This window comes from Mesoplodon mirus, assembly GCF_964341445.2.
Source record: "Mesoplodon mirus genome assembly, chromosome: 5".
NCBI classification, from domain to species: Eukaryota; Metazoa; Chordata; class Mammalia; order Artiodactyla; family Ziphiidae; genus Mesoplodon; species Mesoplodon mirus.
In genome coordinates, this window is record NC_138980.1 from 131,758,901 (window position 1) to 131,776,752 (window position 17,852).

Genomic DNA, 17,852 nt, shown 5'->3' on the forward strand with positions numbered 1-17,852 from the left:
ATTATGAAAAACTATTACTTGCTCATAATTTTCTTTATGAGGTATGTTCATTAAGATAAATCAAGACCAGTCAATGTCAGCAGCTATAAATGCTACACTAACAACTAGGCTGTGTTTTTCCAACATTTCTTCACAATATCAATGACATATCTTTTCTTCCTTAAAGCTGATTTGTCTTGTTTTGTTACCAGAAGGATTCCTGAAGAGAATATAACAATTAAGACACTATAGATATGTGATTGTGTGCAGTTCCCTACAAAAAGTAACATGGTAATATATAAATTATTTCATCCAGGTTCTGGCATTCAGAAACCTTCCTAATTCCAACATTGTTCATTATGTACTGGGGGAGGGGTGTTAAGTCAGAAAGAGGGAAATACTTTGGTAAAAAATGACTACCCCAATGGCATGTAATTACATCTTTGCATGAAACATTATATATAGCTTTACTATGTAAATAAAGTAATTACAAGATATTCTCTATCAAAACTAAGGAAAATTGAAAATTTAACATAAACTCAACACTTATATATCCTGCTATCTGATATTAATATTAAAGATGTGACAACTGTCACATCTTTTTGCTTATTAGGCAACTAAAAACAGCTAAGGCTTAAAAAATTAATCCATCTATTATATATCACCTTATAGAAGTTTGTGTAGTACAAAATAAAATCACAACTTATTTTCTGCCCGTTAGAAGAAAACAACAAAAGGGATTAAAAGCACCTAAAATTAGTTAATACAAAAACTGAAATTCCTGGAATACCCAAATATGGTCAGTTTGATTATTTATGCAAAACTAGCATAATTATCATTTATTTTTAGCCCTTATTTTGGGCTTCTTAACCTTCTTTAATCTCATATCCAAAGTTAGAATGCCATGAAACCAAATACTAACAACAGGAATAAAGCTTTGAGATTCACCTTTTTCTTTGTTTTCATTACTTGACTCAAAAATTTAATTGCTTTGTGTTGTTAATATTAAATGAATTAGAGTGTTTGCTCTTGTTTGTCCAACGTGGTTCAAACTCCTGGGAAACCCTATTGACATACTTTTTGTGGTATACTTGGAAAGGCAAGCAGAGTCAAGCAGTTTCCAACAAAGTCTATTTCCAGGATTGAGAAGATTTCTCCTCCTGCCTTAGGCTTTTTTGTTACCAGAAGGATTCCTGAAGAGAATCTAACAATTAAAACACTATAGATATGTGATTTTGTGCAGTTCCCTCAGTTCCCTACAAAAAGTAACATGGTAATATATAAATTATTTCATTCAAGGTTTGGCATTCGGAAATAATCTTCCAAATCCCAATACTGTTCATTATGTACTGGGGGTGGGGATGAGGGTTAAGACTCCACCATCCTAGCCCAGAGATCTCTAAGAGTTTTAGATTACATCAAAGCAATTTTACACCAGAATTTTTTCAGAACCCCAAAGAAAACTTTTACCATGCCTCTCACTCCTGTCAACTTCTGGTCACCTACACTTTCTACCCTTTAGTGTAAATCTCACATCTTTTGAGATTCGGGGCATCAGGTAGTAACATTACTTTTTCTGCATTTCAGATGCCACTAGATCTGATCACACTGGCAAATTCATTGAGGACTCTAGTATTCGCCTAGAGTGTTTTTCTTTACCTAAGACCTGCCAAAATCCTGAATGATGAAAATGTGCAATGACCCCACCTCAACCCTATAATTTCATAATTCCTCGATGCCCTCAATTCCAATGTCCATCTGCATTTCACCCATGTGATTCACAATCATGGTAATACTCAAGACCTTAGTTTCTGTAATACTTTTCCACCTCCCTGACCACTACACTTGTCCTTCTAAATCATTCACTTCCTTATTATTGCTGGTAAACGTCAAGTTCCTTAACCTCATTTCTTTTTCTTCCTGTAAAAGCACTCTAGGTTTTATTTCCTTCTCTATTCACCTTACATTTCATGATATATTATTTCCACCATTCTCACCTTTCTTGCCCCCTTTCTTTAAGTCATACCTATGCAATAAGTCCATAACGTGGTACTTCAATCACCTACCTTCTTTGCCCTGGAATTTAACCAGAGAAAAATGACATAACCTTGTTGTTTAGAACCACTGCACATTTATGGTATTCCCTCCTCCTTGCTCCATCTTCAGTGCTGCTCAGGAATTCTATTTATTCTAAGTCAGTCTGCTCTGCCACTCCAAATCACTACCACTTCCCTCAAATGCCCTTCCCCCAGTCTTTAGAGGCAATTTTCCCTCAAATGCCCTTCCCCCAGTCTTTAGAGGCAATTTTCCCTCAAATGCCCTTCCCCCAGTCTTTAGAAGCAATTTTCTCTTTGACTTCACTGAGAAAATAAATGCAATGAAAACCCTCACACTGATATTGCTCCCCGATACCTTGTTTTCCTCAGGTATAAATTTATTGTTAGGTGGATCCGTACTTCCCCTTTTTCCTGTTTAAGACTGATTCCTCTAACTAGGCTCAAGATACCATGCCTTTTCTTTCAAATTTATTCATCATTATCCCCCTCTTACATCATAAGCTTCTTGAAAGCAAGGATTTAAGATCTTAAATACTCAGATCTGAGACTTCCCTGGCAGTCCAGTGGTTAAGACTCCACGCTCCCAATGCAGGGGGCGCAGGTTTGATCCCTGGTCGGGGAGCTAAGATCCCACATGCCATGTGGCGCGGCCAAACAACAACAACAACAAAGACCAAAAACTTAGATCTAACACAATGCCTGGCACATAGGTGGTAATAAAAATGGAATGAACTAAATGTGAAGCGTCTACTCTCGAAGTATTAAAAAATTCCGCCTCAACGACATTGTTTTCTAACTCATCTGTTTCTTTGAGACACTGTGATAAAGGAAAAAGCTTTTCTTGCAGTTGAAAGGAAATTCACCTGCCTGACCATACCAAATGTAGTTTCTGATTCAGTATTAATAAGTATACTAGTTATAGTGCTCTCCTTATAATACCCATAGTGAAATACTTTAAAAAACACATGAACTCTAAAAGGACTCAGAATATTATAAACTTATACTTTTCTGTTGAAGCCCCTCCCACACTAAAATGCATCTAACAAAATCAAAGGAGTGATTTAAGGAAACATATGGTATACATATACCTCTAAATTCAACTATCTATAATGCTGAGATATTGCCTTTTTTCCCCATTTTCAGAGAACTTCATTAACCAATTCTCCAAATTTTCTTCAAATTATTAAAAGTCTTTGAGACTTAAAATTCACTTTACACCTTTGCTGTAATTTTTCAGTATTTGTTTTTTAAAAGAAAAGAGATTCTTAAATTCCTACCATCCTCAGTCCTTGGCTGCTGAGGGAACATGTAGTTAGTAAGCACCATTTTCTGGGTCTCTGAATCAGTCTCTTTTTGAAGAGGTATCAGGGGTTTGGACTAGGGAAAGAAAATAAATGTTTAGTTTTCAATAATCCTAAAGCAAATACATATCCAGCAATACCTCTGAATAAGTACTCACCATTTTTTCTATAAAGTATCAATGTGTAGGTTACCCCCAAAAATGTTTTTAACATACATAATAAAACGTTAAGATTTGAAACAATATACAAATCTAAAAAATAAAATTTAGCTTTGAAAACAAAGCAAACTCATACTGTATTGCAATTATCACTGATCATCAATACAGTTTTAAAAGTTCTCATATATTAAGTACATCCACAGTCCAATAATTACTTACCATAGTGATTTTAATAATGCCAAAAACTAAGCCTTTCCATTTTATGTTATTTTGCCCCTTCTAGTATTCCCCTTTGGGAAGATGCTTTTGTAGAAATGATTTAGAAGGTTTAGTCTAGTTATCTGCCGGTTTATTTTAGCTGAAAACAGAGTACTTAAACATTAAGTTGTAACCTTCTCTATCCTGCCCTGTGTCTCCTTTCTCCATTAAAGATACCACAAGTTACTAAGTGGCAGAACTAGAAAACCCAATTATTTTGGACCTCATTTTTCCTTACGACTCTTTTCCTAACTGGTTATTAAGTGTTTTCAATTTACTTCTTAATATAACTCATACTTTTTTGCCAGCCTACTGACCTAACATCCTACCAATCCAAGCCTCAGCTAACTCCAGACAAGCAGGAACTACCCAATCCTCCCCTCACCTGCCACCCTATCAATTAATTCTTTGGACTTACTCTTGTGAAAACCGTGCAGCTAGTTAATGCCATCCTATAATCTTATTCCCATTCAAACATTTTCTCTGTGCCCCCATCCTTCTTCCACAGTAGAGATACTGCCCTGCATCTCAAACATCTTCACTGAAAACTTTCCTTGACCTCCTTAGATAATGAAAATGGTAGATCGACTCCTTTCCCAAGGACAGCACTTCCCTGAAGCCTTCTCAGATACAGGTTGCTTCTTCTCCCAAACCTCATAAACTCTAGTTCAGGCGGTGGAGTTAGTGTTTACAAATGCTGAGATCATTACTCCTCTCTCAATTATAAACACCTCTTCTTTTGAGGGAGATCAAATCCTGCCCCAACCATTCTAGCTCCTTTCCTAATATCCACTGACCTCCCAATAGTACCCAACTATTTCTGACTCTTTTATGCCAAATCTTTCCACAGTAATGGGTAATTCCACAGATACAAAATGTAGATGACATAACCATACTTTTAGCCCAGTGATTTCTCAGTAGATAAGGAGTGGGTTGGAACGAGGAAAGAAGTCTACTTAGATAGACACAATTATCTGGGAGGGAGTTCCCTGGTGGCCTAGTGGTTAGGATGCTGGGCTTTCACTGCCATGGCCTGGGTTCAATCCCTGGTCGGGGAACTGACATCCTGCAAGTCACGCGGCATAGGCGGAAAAAAAAAGAACATCACTAAATATAACTACATAGGTAAATATAAAAGTTAAAAAAAACAAAAATTATCTGGGAAGGGGAATTCCCTGGCGGTCCAGTGGTTAGGACTCCAGGTTTGATCCCTGGTTGGGGAACTATGATCCTGCATGCTATGCGGCGTGGCATGCATGCATGCATGGATGGATGCATGCATGCATGCATGCATGCACAAATAAATAAATATTTAAAAAGAACGGTAAATTCTATGTTAAAAAAAAAAAAAAGAATGATCTGGGAAGCTTTTAAAAACTAATCACACCCCTGAAAAAGTTCTAAAATTAACTGTGGTAATGGTTATACAACTCTATGAATATATTAAAAACCACTGAATTATGCACTTTAAAATAGGTAAATTGTAGAGAATGTGATTTATATTTCAATAAAGGTGTTATAAGAAAACTAATCATCTGTTATTTATCGAGTGCAAAGGCAGAAAGAGACTGAGAACTATTTACCGAGCATCTCCATTCCCTAAATACTTAACTCCAACGATCTTTATTACTATTTCATTTTAGATACTCATTCTACTCCCTTGCCATAATTCCTACAATATAACCTGTTAATGTTCTTTCTCTGAAATATAAATTCACTCATTCAGCAAGTGTTTACTAAGTGCCTCCTATATGCAAAGCACTATGACAGGCACTGGGTATAGACTGGCGAGCAAACCATCTTTACTGATTCTGTAGAGCTTACAATATATGAAAGGAGGGATAGTGATAACAAAATAAATTACAATACAATGTAAGAACTAGATAGAGAGGGTATAAGGTGTTAAGAGAACACAAAGCAGGAGGTATTTGCTTACCAAAATCTTGAGCCATGAGGAAAGCATTCCTGAAAGAACGCCTTCCAAGATGAGGATGGGCACATTAACCAGGTAAGAAGGGGGAGGATGCATGTTCCAAGAGAGCAGTACTCACTTGAGGAAATGAGAATAAAGACGTAAGGGGAGGAAGTGAAGCTAGAGGATGAGCAGGCATTTTAAGCAGGTAGTACTAGAACAAGATTAAAGGATCACTTGAGTTGCAGTGTGGTTCTGAATGGAAACAGGGTGATAAGAGATAGGGGCTGTGGCAACACCCAAGGCAGAGACCTATCAGGAAGCTACCTCAATAGTCTAAGCGAACACTGTCCAATAGAGATATAATGTGAGACAAAAATGAGAACCATAGATAATTTACAATTTTCTGGTAGCCACGTTTCTAAAAGGTAAAAAGATTAATTTTGATAATGCATTTAATTTAAACTTATACATTGAAAATATTGTCATTTTAATATGTAATCGATAATAAAAATTGTTGATGTGATTTTACATTCTTTGTTCATACTAAGTATAGAAAATTCAGTGTATATTTTGCACTTGCAGCACATCTCAATTTGGACTAGTCACATGACCATGTCTACTGTATTGGACAGTGCAGGTCTAACTGAAAGATGATGGTGGACTGTATTTAAGGGAAGGCAGAGCAGGGATAAAGCAAAGCACAACAACATCTGATATATTTAAGAGTTAAGACTAAACAGAGCTTGCTGATTCACTGTACTGAAGTACAGGGAGAAACAGTAGTTAAGAATTACATTCCCAGGTCTCTGTCTCCAGCAAGTACTTTATATTGATCCAGGGAACCCAGGAAAAGAAAAAGATTTGGAGAAGATGAAATGTTCAGTTTTAGGTTGGTTGAATTTGAGACATCTAGGGGGGTAATGTTAAGTAGACAGTGAGTGTGAAGTTCAGGAAAGAGAACTGGGCTGAAGACAGTTGTTAGGAATAATGATGATATAGTCAGTAATTGCATCTTTCCCAGAGGAAAGTATAAGGAAAGTAACTAAAGCATAGCCTAGAGCACCATGAGGGGCACCAACATATAAGATACTGGCAGAAAAAAAATTCCTGAAAAGGGAACTAAGGCGTGGTCAGTCAAAAGGACAACCAGCAGAGCATGGTAACATAGACACCACGCACATCTCCCACTTCACTGCTCCTACAAAACTTGCTCGTCAACCCCACCAAGACTGTCACTCTCTTGAACTTTTTACTTTATCACCATCATTCTTTCCTGTCTTTGCTTCTCTTTTCATATCTGACCATATCTCATTATGACCAGTTTCTTACCAATTATCAAGACCTTGCTGCATTGTCCTTCTCTTGCAACTGGGTTGGCAAAGCTGCAACCCAGAATTATTCTAATTGTGTGCTTTCTCTGTATCACACAACTGAGCAAATTAGTACTAACAATAAGTCTGTGGTAACAAACTTCAACAGACTCCCAATGTTGCTTGAAAATTCTTCTAAACTTCCTAAATTATATTCTGAAGAAGATATTATTTTCAAAAAAAATTTTTTTTAATAAAAATAGGATTCAAGAACTGCTAAAGAGTTTGGAAACTGCTACATTCAAAGAGTTTCACCATGTAGATTATTAGCCCTCCCTCTCACAAACTTCATACCCAAGATCCCTTCAAGAACATAAGAATCCCTGCCAGAGCTTTCGATTCCATCAGCTTCCACTCCAGTTATCCATCACTCTCTAATATCCTTAATCTCACTCTCCATAGAGCCTCTTTCCAACAACCTATAAACATGCTCTTATCTTGTGCCTAGCTACCAATTTATGTTCCACTCCTGTTCTTTCTTATCCAACCTTCTTAAAAGACTAATCAACATTCATGTCTCCATTCTCTCATTTATTTATTCCTTAAACTACTTCAATCTGGTATTTGACATATGCTTCTAAAACTGCATTAGCTATAGTCAAGATAAGTTGGCAAGATAGGTATAACTTGCCAAAATATAATGGATATTTTTCAGACTTCATTTGAATGAACCTCTCATTGGCATTTATCCTGTTGCAACTCCTTCCTTTAGGCCAGTTGCTTCACCCTTAATGTAAAAACACCGTCATATAGTTTTCCTTCTAAAGAGCAGCCATAGAGGTATGGTCACTCTTTCTAAGCCTATTAACCTGCCTGCCACTTACATGTTAGTATTCCTCAGGATTAATCCATCCCTAACATTTAAAAAAATAATCTGACAATAACCCCTTTTGACAAAATAATAAAAAGCTATGAAATCACTTTGAAGAAAAAGTGATTAAGATGATGGACTGAACACACATCTCTTCTCATGCTACAAGTCTTTTAAACACATTTTACAAATGAAAGGAATAAATTTATAATAGTACTGGGGAAAAAATCATGCCTTCAGGAGCAACTTTGAGAACACCTGGAGGTTAAAAATTAAAAGAGTAGAGAAACCAAGAGCACAGAAACCACAGCCTAAAACAAGGCGATGGGTGTGGGTGCGGGTGGGGGTGGTCCAAGCCCACCTGAACTGTTCTATGCGTGCCTACCTGGATACACCAAAGGTACTTCAAATTCAATAAACCTAACCAGAACTTCACATCTTCCCATAAACAGATTCCTTTCTCTTGTGGTTCTCTATCTTGGTTATGGTATCAATACCCACCTAGTCACTCAAGCCACATCTCTGAGGCTCATCTTTGCTTTTACTTTCTTCTCACATACATGCATTCTTCACACGTTCCATTGATGTGACCTTTTAAGCTATGCCCTAAATAGACAGTATTTTCCCGGGCCCTGTTATCATTACTCTACTTCAGCCAACACTTTCTGTTGCCTTGAGTATGGCAATGCCCTCCAATAGGTCTTCTCTGGCCTTCCCACTTGGCACCACCCCCTGCTAAATCCATCTTTCATAATGCAGCCTGCAAAGCCTTTCTAATGTATCAGTCTGATCATGCCACTTGCCTGCTCATATGTTACGCAGCTTTCTTATCTCCTGTAGTAGGGTTGACATGTAATCCCAGGACCACTTCTCTTAAACTGATAACATATATGAATAATTGACCATGACTATAATGACCAAACATCCAGGTTGCCTGGGACATTCCCATTTTACAAATGCTATTCTGATGCTTATCATAGAGGCCCCTTTCACTATCAAGTGTCCTAAAATAGACAATAAATTACAGTCACCCTAATCACAACAATTTTCCACTGAGCCTGAATATGACCTTAGAATCCTTTAAAAAAATCATAATTTATCAAAGTTGACATGCAAGATTTAAAAAATCTATTTGCCATCCTTGAAATATAACGCAAGTTCCTTTGTATGGCATATGTGGTCCTCCATGACCTGATCTGTGTCCACCTCTGTGGACTCACGTCCCACTCTTCCATCTCACAAGTTATGCTCTAGTTATAAAACCACTTGTAGAGGTACTGAATATACTACACTGCTTCACTAATAAGTGCTTAGGCTCATGATATTCCTTCTAACCAGAACACCCTTCCCCTTTCTTTAATCCTTCTACTCATTTTTTTTTTTGAAAGGAGCTGTCAGTTATTTTATTTTTTGAATAAATTTATTTTATTTATTTCTTTTTGGCTGCATTGGGTCTTCGTTGCTGCACGTGGGCTTCCTCTAGCTGCGATGAGCGGGGGCTACTCTTCGTTGTGGTGCGCGGGCTTCTCACTGTGGCGGCTTCTCTTTGTTGCAGAGCACGGGCTCTAGGCGCGTGGGCTCAGTAGTTGTGGCTCACGGGCTCTAGAGCGCAGGCTCAGTAGTTGTGGTGCATGGGCTTAGTTGCTCAGTAGTTGTGGTGCACGGGCTTAGTTGCTCAGTAGTTGTGGTGCACGGGCTTAGTTGCTCCGCAGCATGTGGGATCTTCCTGGATTAGGGCTCAAACCCGTGTCCCCCTGCATTGGCAGGCGGATTCTTAACCTCGGCCCCATGAGGGAAGTCCCAGCATGGCTCACTCTTAATTTCATTTGAGAATCTGCTTTACTGTTCCCTTCTTCAGACAGATATTTCCTAAATCACTCTATCTAAAATAGGATGTTTACTCCAACCCTGTTATCAGGGTTCCAATAGCAGGGTTGTTCCAATGCCTATCAAACTTTTTCTCTGTAGTTCTGAAACATTATTATGTAGTTAGTTCTTTGCCTCTGTCTCCCATGAGAATGTAAACTCAATGAGAATGTAAGAAGATTCTATTTGCTTCATCAGTATAACTCCAGCTCCCACAGCAGTTCATGTCCTACCGTAAGCTTTCAATAAATGTTTGTCAAACAAAGGGAAGTCCAAGGAACAAGTCTTAATTCCTTAGAAATACTTCTTCAAGGTTTGTCAAAGTGCTTGATTAGAAGCATAATTATCAAATTTATATAGATATAAGCCACAGAGAGTCTCTATAAAAATGTTAAAAAGTTAGGGAGAACTCTGTCCTAATCTATCTTTTTACAGATATAGAAGTTAAACAAGCCCCAAAGGACTTACCATTCATGAATCTACACATATTTCACAAAAAATTATCTGTATCTAAGTATTTTCCAGTATTTTCCTTATACATGTGTCTTTACATGTGTACCAGATTAGAACTGCTGTTAAATAATCCTAAGTAAATTAGAATGCATAATCATATAGAATAACTGGAATTCTATCAATTTACAAAATCAGAATGTCTACCTGATTATCTGAGAGCCACATAGCAGTCAATTGCTGTAGCTTTGTAAAGCTAAAGGGCAAATTTTTTAATCTGTGGGAAAAAATACAAACAAAAATTAAACTTTAAAAATGAGAAATGTTAAAATGAGAGCTAGATCTAATGGTTTTCTAAACAATGTTATATTATTGCATATGAAAATAGGAGAAAAACATTTAATTCAGGAGAAAACCCAGTACAGGTCTTTGAACAGGATATAAGACAAAATACTATTCAGTTTTATAAGAATTAATTTTAAAAATATAATTCTTCAATTGAATCAATTTGATTGGGGGGAAAATGGATAATCTAATAACCTCAAAAAAATTATCTGCTAAGAAAAACTGGTAACTATCCCTACCTTACTGCAAAGGCAAGGACAAATTAAACAATGTCTCATTAAATTGCTTTGGATGTTTTACTTGACTTTACAGAAAACAGACTGTTATAGGAACCACTCTGAGTAAGAGCTTGTTATAAATACTGCACTCTTTTTATTTCATTGTGACCCAGCACTTTCATACTCAAGAAGACTATTTTAACACTATAATGAGTAAAAACAAAGTAATAGCAATACTCAGTAGAATGCTAAATTGGAACAGCACCCTACTTAAACCTTCTGTCTTATGCCTATCTATTCTATGCCTAACTTTCAAGGAACCTAGGGAATCTAGGTCTCTAGAAACCTAGGGTGCTGGAACTTAGGGCTCTAGTTTTAGGGGACAAAGTATGGACTGAAACAAGGATTTAATTTTAAAAGGGATTTAATTTTAAGGATTTAATTTTCAACCACACTGGATAGCTATAATTAATAATTTAAAAGGAGGGGGGCAGGGACAGTAGTTCTTCTTAAATGATATGGAACAGTTTGAATACCCTAACTAGTCAGAAAACTGAGTTTACATTAAAGCTCTATCTTACAAGCTATGTGAATCACCTTAAATCTGAGTCTTAATTTTCTCCTCCAAAAAATGGGAATACCCATTTATTATTTTATAGGGCTGTTTTAAATACTTTGTAAGATACTACAAAAGCAAAATGTAAAAATGCCCTTACAATGTTCTTTTATCACTATTAGTATCTTTACATCAGAAAAAAATTATGGACAATCTGTTAAACACTGTTCCAATTTGTGATCTATTTTGCTCTATACCTTGGCTGTGTTGTCCAAAAATATTTGAGTGGGTGTCTAATCACACCTTTGCCCAGATTAATACAAGGAGTAGATTAGAATAAAAGCTGCTTTGTTCAACAGCAGTATTAAGGTGAAGATCTGACTTTAGAAATAAAAATGGCTACTATAAGGAGATAATTAAGCTAAAGTCAACAAAAAATGAAATGTGACAAATAACCACAGTACGATAATTAACATCAGGTAAAATTAAATCATTCTTTCAAATGAAAATTCTACACAAAAAAACAAAAATATATATGAAAAGAAAAACATGCATTAGATTTTCTAACACATATAATGAAATTTTAATTTCATCCAGTAGATGTCTTCTACAAACCAAATGATGAATTACATTGTTACAAACCTATTATCACTCAAATTAATGACTTTTAATTTTTGCATATCACCCATTTCCTCTGGAAGTGTCTCAAGTTTATTGGAATGGAGAAACAGCACAGTTATATTTTTCCAGCTTCCAATCTGAAAGAGAAACACAGAATTCTGGATCAAAACTTCGCCTACTGCTTAACAGACATTAAGTGAAGTATCATTTTCCAAAGTTATAAAAAATACTCTTCTCATTTATAAAAGGAATTATATTTTCCCTTTTCAATTATTAACTTCCATGTATGAAGAAAAGTATTTAGGTATCTCTTGAAAATCAATATAGCTAATTATTATTCAGAAAATAAATAACTTAGTTACTTACAAAATTATTTCTGAAAGAAAATAAAGAAAACCACACTGGATAGCTATAATTAATAATTAGAAAAATAAAAATTCAAAATAAATTTTAAATACAGTACCTCTGGGGGTAACTGTTGTAAGTAATTATGATCTGCAGCAAACGTTCTTATATTAGTAAGCTGACCAATAGATGAAGGCAAAGCTTCAAGTTCATTGAAGCTACAATCCAGTTCTTCTATTGACACTAACCTTTAATTAAAAAAGAAAGCACATATTTTAACAAAAGATTTCCTGTATATCATTCAAAACTTAAGAACATATGACTATTTGAACTTGACTTTAACAAACCTAGAGAAAATCTACTTCCATTAAAGTTCACCTATAAAAAAATCAGCCTGTCTTCATTATAAATAAACCCAACCTGCAACCAACTGCTTATTTAAATGTTTTTGGAATCTCCTTTAGATGTTAACAATTATCTGAAAACAATATATGGCATGCTGAACTGAAAGAAAAATCTTCTAGTTCTATTAATACACAAAAATCTTACCCTCCTATAGAGTCTGGTAGATACATTAACTGATTTTCATCTATTTTAAGAGTTGTTACATTCTTCAATGAACCTATTGAGGGAAGAAATAATATACAATTTTCCATCTTGAACTAGAATCAAGTCAACCAACACTCAATGTGAGCACATATTACATTTGACATGAATCATAAAGAACTTTTAAAAACCAACATATCTAAAAAAGATACGGGCTTCCCTGGTGGCGCGGTGGTTGAGAGTCCGCCTGCCGATGCAGGGGACACGGGTTCGTGCCCCGATCCCGGAAGATCCCACATGCCGCGGAGCGGCTGGGCCCGCGAGCCATGGCCGCGGAGCCTGTGTGTCCGGAGCCTGTGCTCCGCAACGGGAGAGGCCACAGCAGTGAGAGGCCCGCGTACAGCAAAAAAAAAAAAAAAAAAAAAAAAAAGATACCACCCCAACCCCACCAACTCTCTATTCCCTCACCCTGTATTTAAATTTTCACATACATACTACCTCTTAACAGTAGTGTATATTTATCGATTTAATCCTCACTAAAATGTAAGCTTCATAAAAGTATGTATTTTTTGTCTCCCTTTGCTCACTGTGGTAGCCATGCTCCTTAAAACAATGCCGTGATAGCACAGTGAAGATACACAATACAAACTTATGGTATCAATGGATTAAAGAAGTGGTACTATGACCATAGTTTTCTTACGTGTATAACAATATATTCTACATATTGTACATATACTAAAACAATAAAAATGGAGTTTAATTTAAAATTAAAAGTATTGAATAAATTATGGTAGAGTTTGCAAAATGTAACCTGAGCTAAAACAGTTATGTAATTCAATTGAAAAATATGTAAAAATAATTCTTATTTTTATATTTAAACAACATGAAGATGCCAAGATTTAAGTTTTTGGTTAAGATAATTCAATTTCCTTTATGCATCATCAGACAAACAATTACACAAACACGGTTGACCGTTGAACAACACAGGTTTAAAGTGCATGGATCCACTTACATGAAGATTTTTTTCAACAGTAAATACTACAGTACTACATGACTCACAGTTGGTTGAATACATGGATGCAGAACCATGGATAGGGAGGAAATGAATGCAGATACAAAGGTGCAACTAACATTATATGAGATTTTCCCACTGTGCAGAGGGTTGGCCCCCTAACCATTGTTGTTCAAGGGTTAACTGCATAGATTTTCGTAGGATTTTGCTTATCTGGCTGTCTTCTTGTGAGTCTAAAATGTAGTTAAGATTGAAAAAAGTTACTAGATAATGGCCACGATCAAGAGTTAAACCAAATTTGGGTAAATTAAACTCTTTTAAAGAATTTAAACTTTATTGTAGTGATAAAAATGACATTTCCTTAAAGAAAAACAGTAATGTCAACAAAAGAGTAAATTGTATAACTGATCACATCAGAAAAAAATTCAAATAAGATCTATGACTTCAGAGAACAGTGAAACTATCTGATAACAAATAAAATTTGATATATGGAAGGTCTGAATCAAGCAATGGCATTAAGTTTCTCAATTTTATATTAGCAAACATTAATTACATGATTTAGACAGCAATACAAACCAACAGTCTCAGGCAGTTGTTGAAGTGAATTGCTTGATAATAGGAGGTCTTGAAGGTTTTCACATGCTGAAATTCCTTCTTCAACCATTTCAATATTATTTTTAGAAACATCCAAATATGTGAGCTGTTTCAAGCTACCGACAAACTGTAGGTAAAAAAAAAAAAAAAAAAAAAAAGGAAATCTAATGACTCCATCAACAGTAAGTGGTGAAAAGTTTAGATAATAAACCTAATGCCAAGTTATAATTTAAAATTAAATATTTATGAGAGGATTCATAATTTTTTTAATGCTATTAGTAATGTATTCAGTAATAAAGCTAAGAGCTCCTACTAATGTTAGCCCAGCAGACTGACAACAGACATATACTTTTCTTTGGGAACTTAGCTGCCCATCATTTGCAAGGAGGAGAGCAAATATGGGGATTCGTATGGCTTTAGGTCTGAGAATGAACACAATCTCAGCTGCTAAGAAACTACATAGAAACTAGCTTACTTCAACAATTCCCTGGGCAAAATGAAATAAGATATAAAGTCAACTGCAACCGCTGGGAAGGACACACTCCATGGCATTAAAAGAGAGTGACAGTTGACCCTTAACAACACGGGTTTGAACTTCACAAATCTATTTACACATGGATGTTTTTCAACAGTAAATACTACAATACTATACTATTTGTGGTTGGTTCAATCTGTGGATGCAGAACCGCAGATCCAGAGGAGGAACCCCATAACAATGAAGGAATCTCAGATAGGGAGGGCTGACTATAAGTTATACACAGATTTTTGACTGCACAGAGGGTCAGTGCCCCCAACCCTTGAGTTGTTCATGGGTCAACTGTGTTTTACAAACATTTATTACAGAAATTTTAGAATTTTAATCAAGAATGTGTTGACAAACCCAATCAAAAAATAGGCAGAAGATCTAAATGGACATTTCTCCAAAGAAGACATACAAATGACCAAAAAGCACATGAAAAGATGCTCAACATCACTAATTATTAGAGAAATGCAAATCAAAACTACAATTTTGATTGTACAAAACCAGTTCTACAAAACTGGTCAGAATGGCCATCATCAAAAAATCTATGCTGGAGAGGGTGTGGAGAAAAGGGAACCCTCCTACACTGTTGGTGGGAATGTAAATTGGTACAACCATTATGGAGAACAGTATGGAGGTTGCTTAAAAAACTAAATATAGAACTACCATATTTAGCTCTCTAAATATGGTATCGATCCAGCAATCCCACTCCTGGGCATATATCCAGAGAAAACCATAATTCAAAAAGATACATGGGGATTTCCCTGGTGGCGCAGTGGTTAAGAATCCGCCTGCCAATGCAGGGGACATGGGTTCGAGCCCTGGTCCGGGAAGATCCCACATGCCGCACAGTAACTAAGCCCATGCGCCACAACTACTGAGCCTGCGCTCTAGAGCCCACGTGCCGCAAGTACTGAAGCCCGCGTGCCTAGAGCCTGTTCTCTGCAACGAGAAGCCACTGCAATGAGAAGCTCACACACCACAACAAAGAGTAGCCTCCGCTTGCCACAGCTAGAGAAAGCCCGCGTGCAGCAGCAAAGACCCAACACAGCCAAATAAGTAAATTTATAAAAAAAAGATACATGCACCCCAATGTTCACTGCAGCACTATTTACAATAGCCAAGACATGGAAGCAACCTAAATGTCCATCAACAGAGGAATGGATAAAGAAAATGTGGTACATATATACAATGGAATATTACTCAGCCATAAAAAAGAATGAAACAATGGCATTTGCAGCAACATGGATGGACCTAGAGATTGTCACACTGAGTGATCTAAGTCAGACAGAGAAAGACAAATATCATATAAGGATCCACTGATTAGCACAGGGAACTCTACTCAATGCTCTGTAATGACCTATATGGGAAAAGAATCTAAAAAAGAGTGGATATACGTATAGGTATAACTGACTTACTTTACTGTACACCTGAAACTAACACAACATTGTAAAAAAAAAAAAGGAATGTGTTGACAATTTTTAAAAATGTAATTTGTTTCTATCTAACAGTATTAAGAATTAAGTAATCATTTTTAAACTAATTAAAACTTATTTGAAAATGTGTAACTCATAAAAATGCAAAGGACAGACAGCAATAAGGAAAGTCTTTAAAATTTGATATACGTACCCCTGGAATAAAAGTCAGTCTATTACCATCCATCCAAAATTCTTTCAATCCACTTAGCTGCTCAAGTACTTCAGGCTATTTAGATTGGGGGGAAGGGGGAATATATTAATTTACTTGAATATATTTATTTGGCAAAAGAAGCTCCCCTGGGAATTTCTAATGATAAGTTTCACTTTTAAAAAAAAGCAGAGCCAAGACTCAAGCCTTTCCACTATATTATAGCTATTACACAAATATTACTAAACAGATACTCCATAACAGATTACATAAAACTCCTTTAAGCTTTTGATTACATAACAGGCTCAAGTATTTATACAATTAATAAATAAAACAAGACCCATTATTTTCAAGAATACAATAAAAAGATACTCTCAATCATTATCTGTAAAAAGATGTAGCCTTTTAGGGAATCTTAAAAAACAAAACAAACAAACAAAAAGATATTCTCTGATAACCTAGAGGGAGGAAAAAAGAAATAAGGCAATATACATCCTAAAAGTCCAATAATAAGGGAAAGGTAAGTAAACCAAGGCAAAATCATATGATAAGCGTATTGTGTTATTTTCAGCTTCCTGCAATTACATGGTAGAATACTATTCATAACATGATGTTGAGGACCAAAAAATTAAAAAGATGTAGTGGACTTTGGTATTCAGGCAAAATTTGCTCTTAGGTATTGGTATTCACCCTTGGAGGCTCTTCTGAATGCATCCTTTGAAGATATTTCTGTCATCCCACAAACCTGTGTCCAATCATTGACAGTGTGATGGCATGGAGTGTCATCATATCTAATCACCATAATAACATGAGTAATACATAAAAGGCATGTCATTCAGATTTACTGTTAACATTAAGTATACGTAAAAATTCTAGGTTTAAATTGTATTAAAAGAAATCTCTTTCTGTGCTTTACCTGTTACAATTCTAACAGTATTTTTTTTTTAATGTGTAATGTTGGAAGATGGAAATGGTACTAAAACTAATGATTCTGAATGATGCTCTGATTCATAAAATAAACAATAATTTAGAATTTTCAAATAGTTAATATGGAAATAGATTAATACATATAAGACAAATATTGAGAAAATGTACAACAGTTAGATAATTTAGGAAGCACAGAATATTCATTTTTTTCACAAGGAATAAAAACTTCTACAACACAGAGTAAAAGTCATCATATACCAGCTTCAATTAAAATATAATAAAGGATATAAAATAGCATATTTTAGAAAAAAAATGTGATACCCAAAACCACCATGCTCCTCCAGTGACTTCAGCTGAAAAGCTGTCTATTTAGTGAG

The 17,852-nt window shown here is 35.7% G+C and overlaps 1 protein-coding gene across 8 annotated transcripts in view; it reads right to left on the minus strand.

Annotated features, from left to right (window-relative positions):
- ERBIN (erbb2 interacting protein) overlaps positions 1 to 17,852 on the minus strand; it is a 113,494-nt gene that overhangs the window by 28,371 nt on the left and 67,271 nt on the right. For all 8 annotated transcript variants that reach the window (XM_082621628.1, XM_082621625.1, XM_082621630.1 and 5 more), the window contains 7 exons: positions 16,552 to 16,626; positions 14,385 to 14,529; positions 12,800 to 12,872; positions 12,369 to 12,498; positions 11,927 to 12,042; positions 10,373 to 10,442; positions 3,314 to 3,413 (listed from right to left, as the gene is read on the minus strand). In XM_082621628.1, coding sequence (XP_082477754.1) covers positions 3,314 to 3,413; positions 10,373 to 10,442; positions 11,927 to 12,042; positions 12,369 to 12,498; positions 12,800 to 12,872; positions 14,385 to 14,529; positions 16,552 to 16,626 — 709 coding nt within the window. The remainder of the gene's footprint in view (positions 1 to 3,313; positions 3,414 to 10,372; positions 10,443 to 11,926; positions 12,043 to 12,368; positions 12,499 to 12,799; positions 12,873 to 14,384; positions 14,530 to 16,551; positions 16,627 to 17,852) is intronic.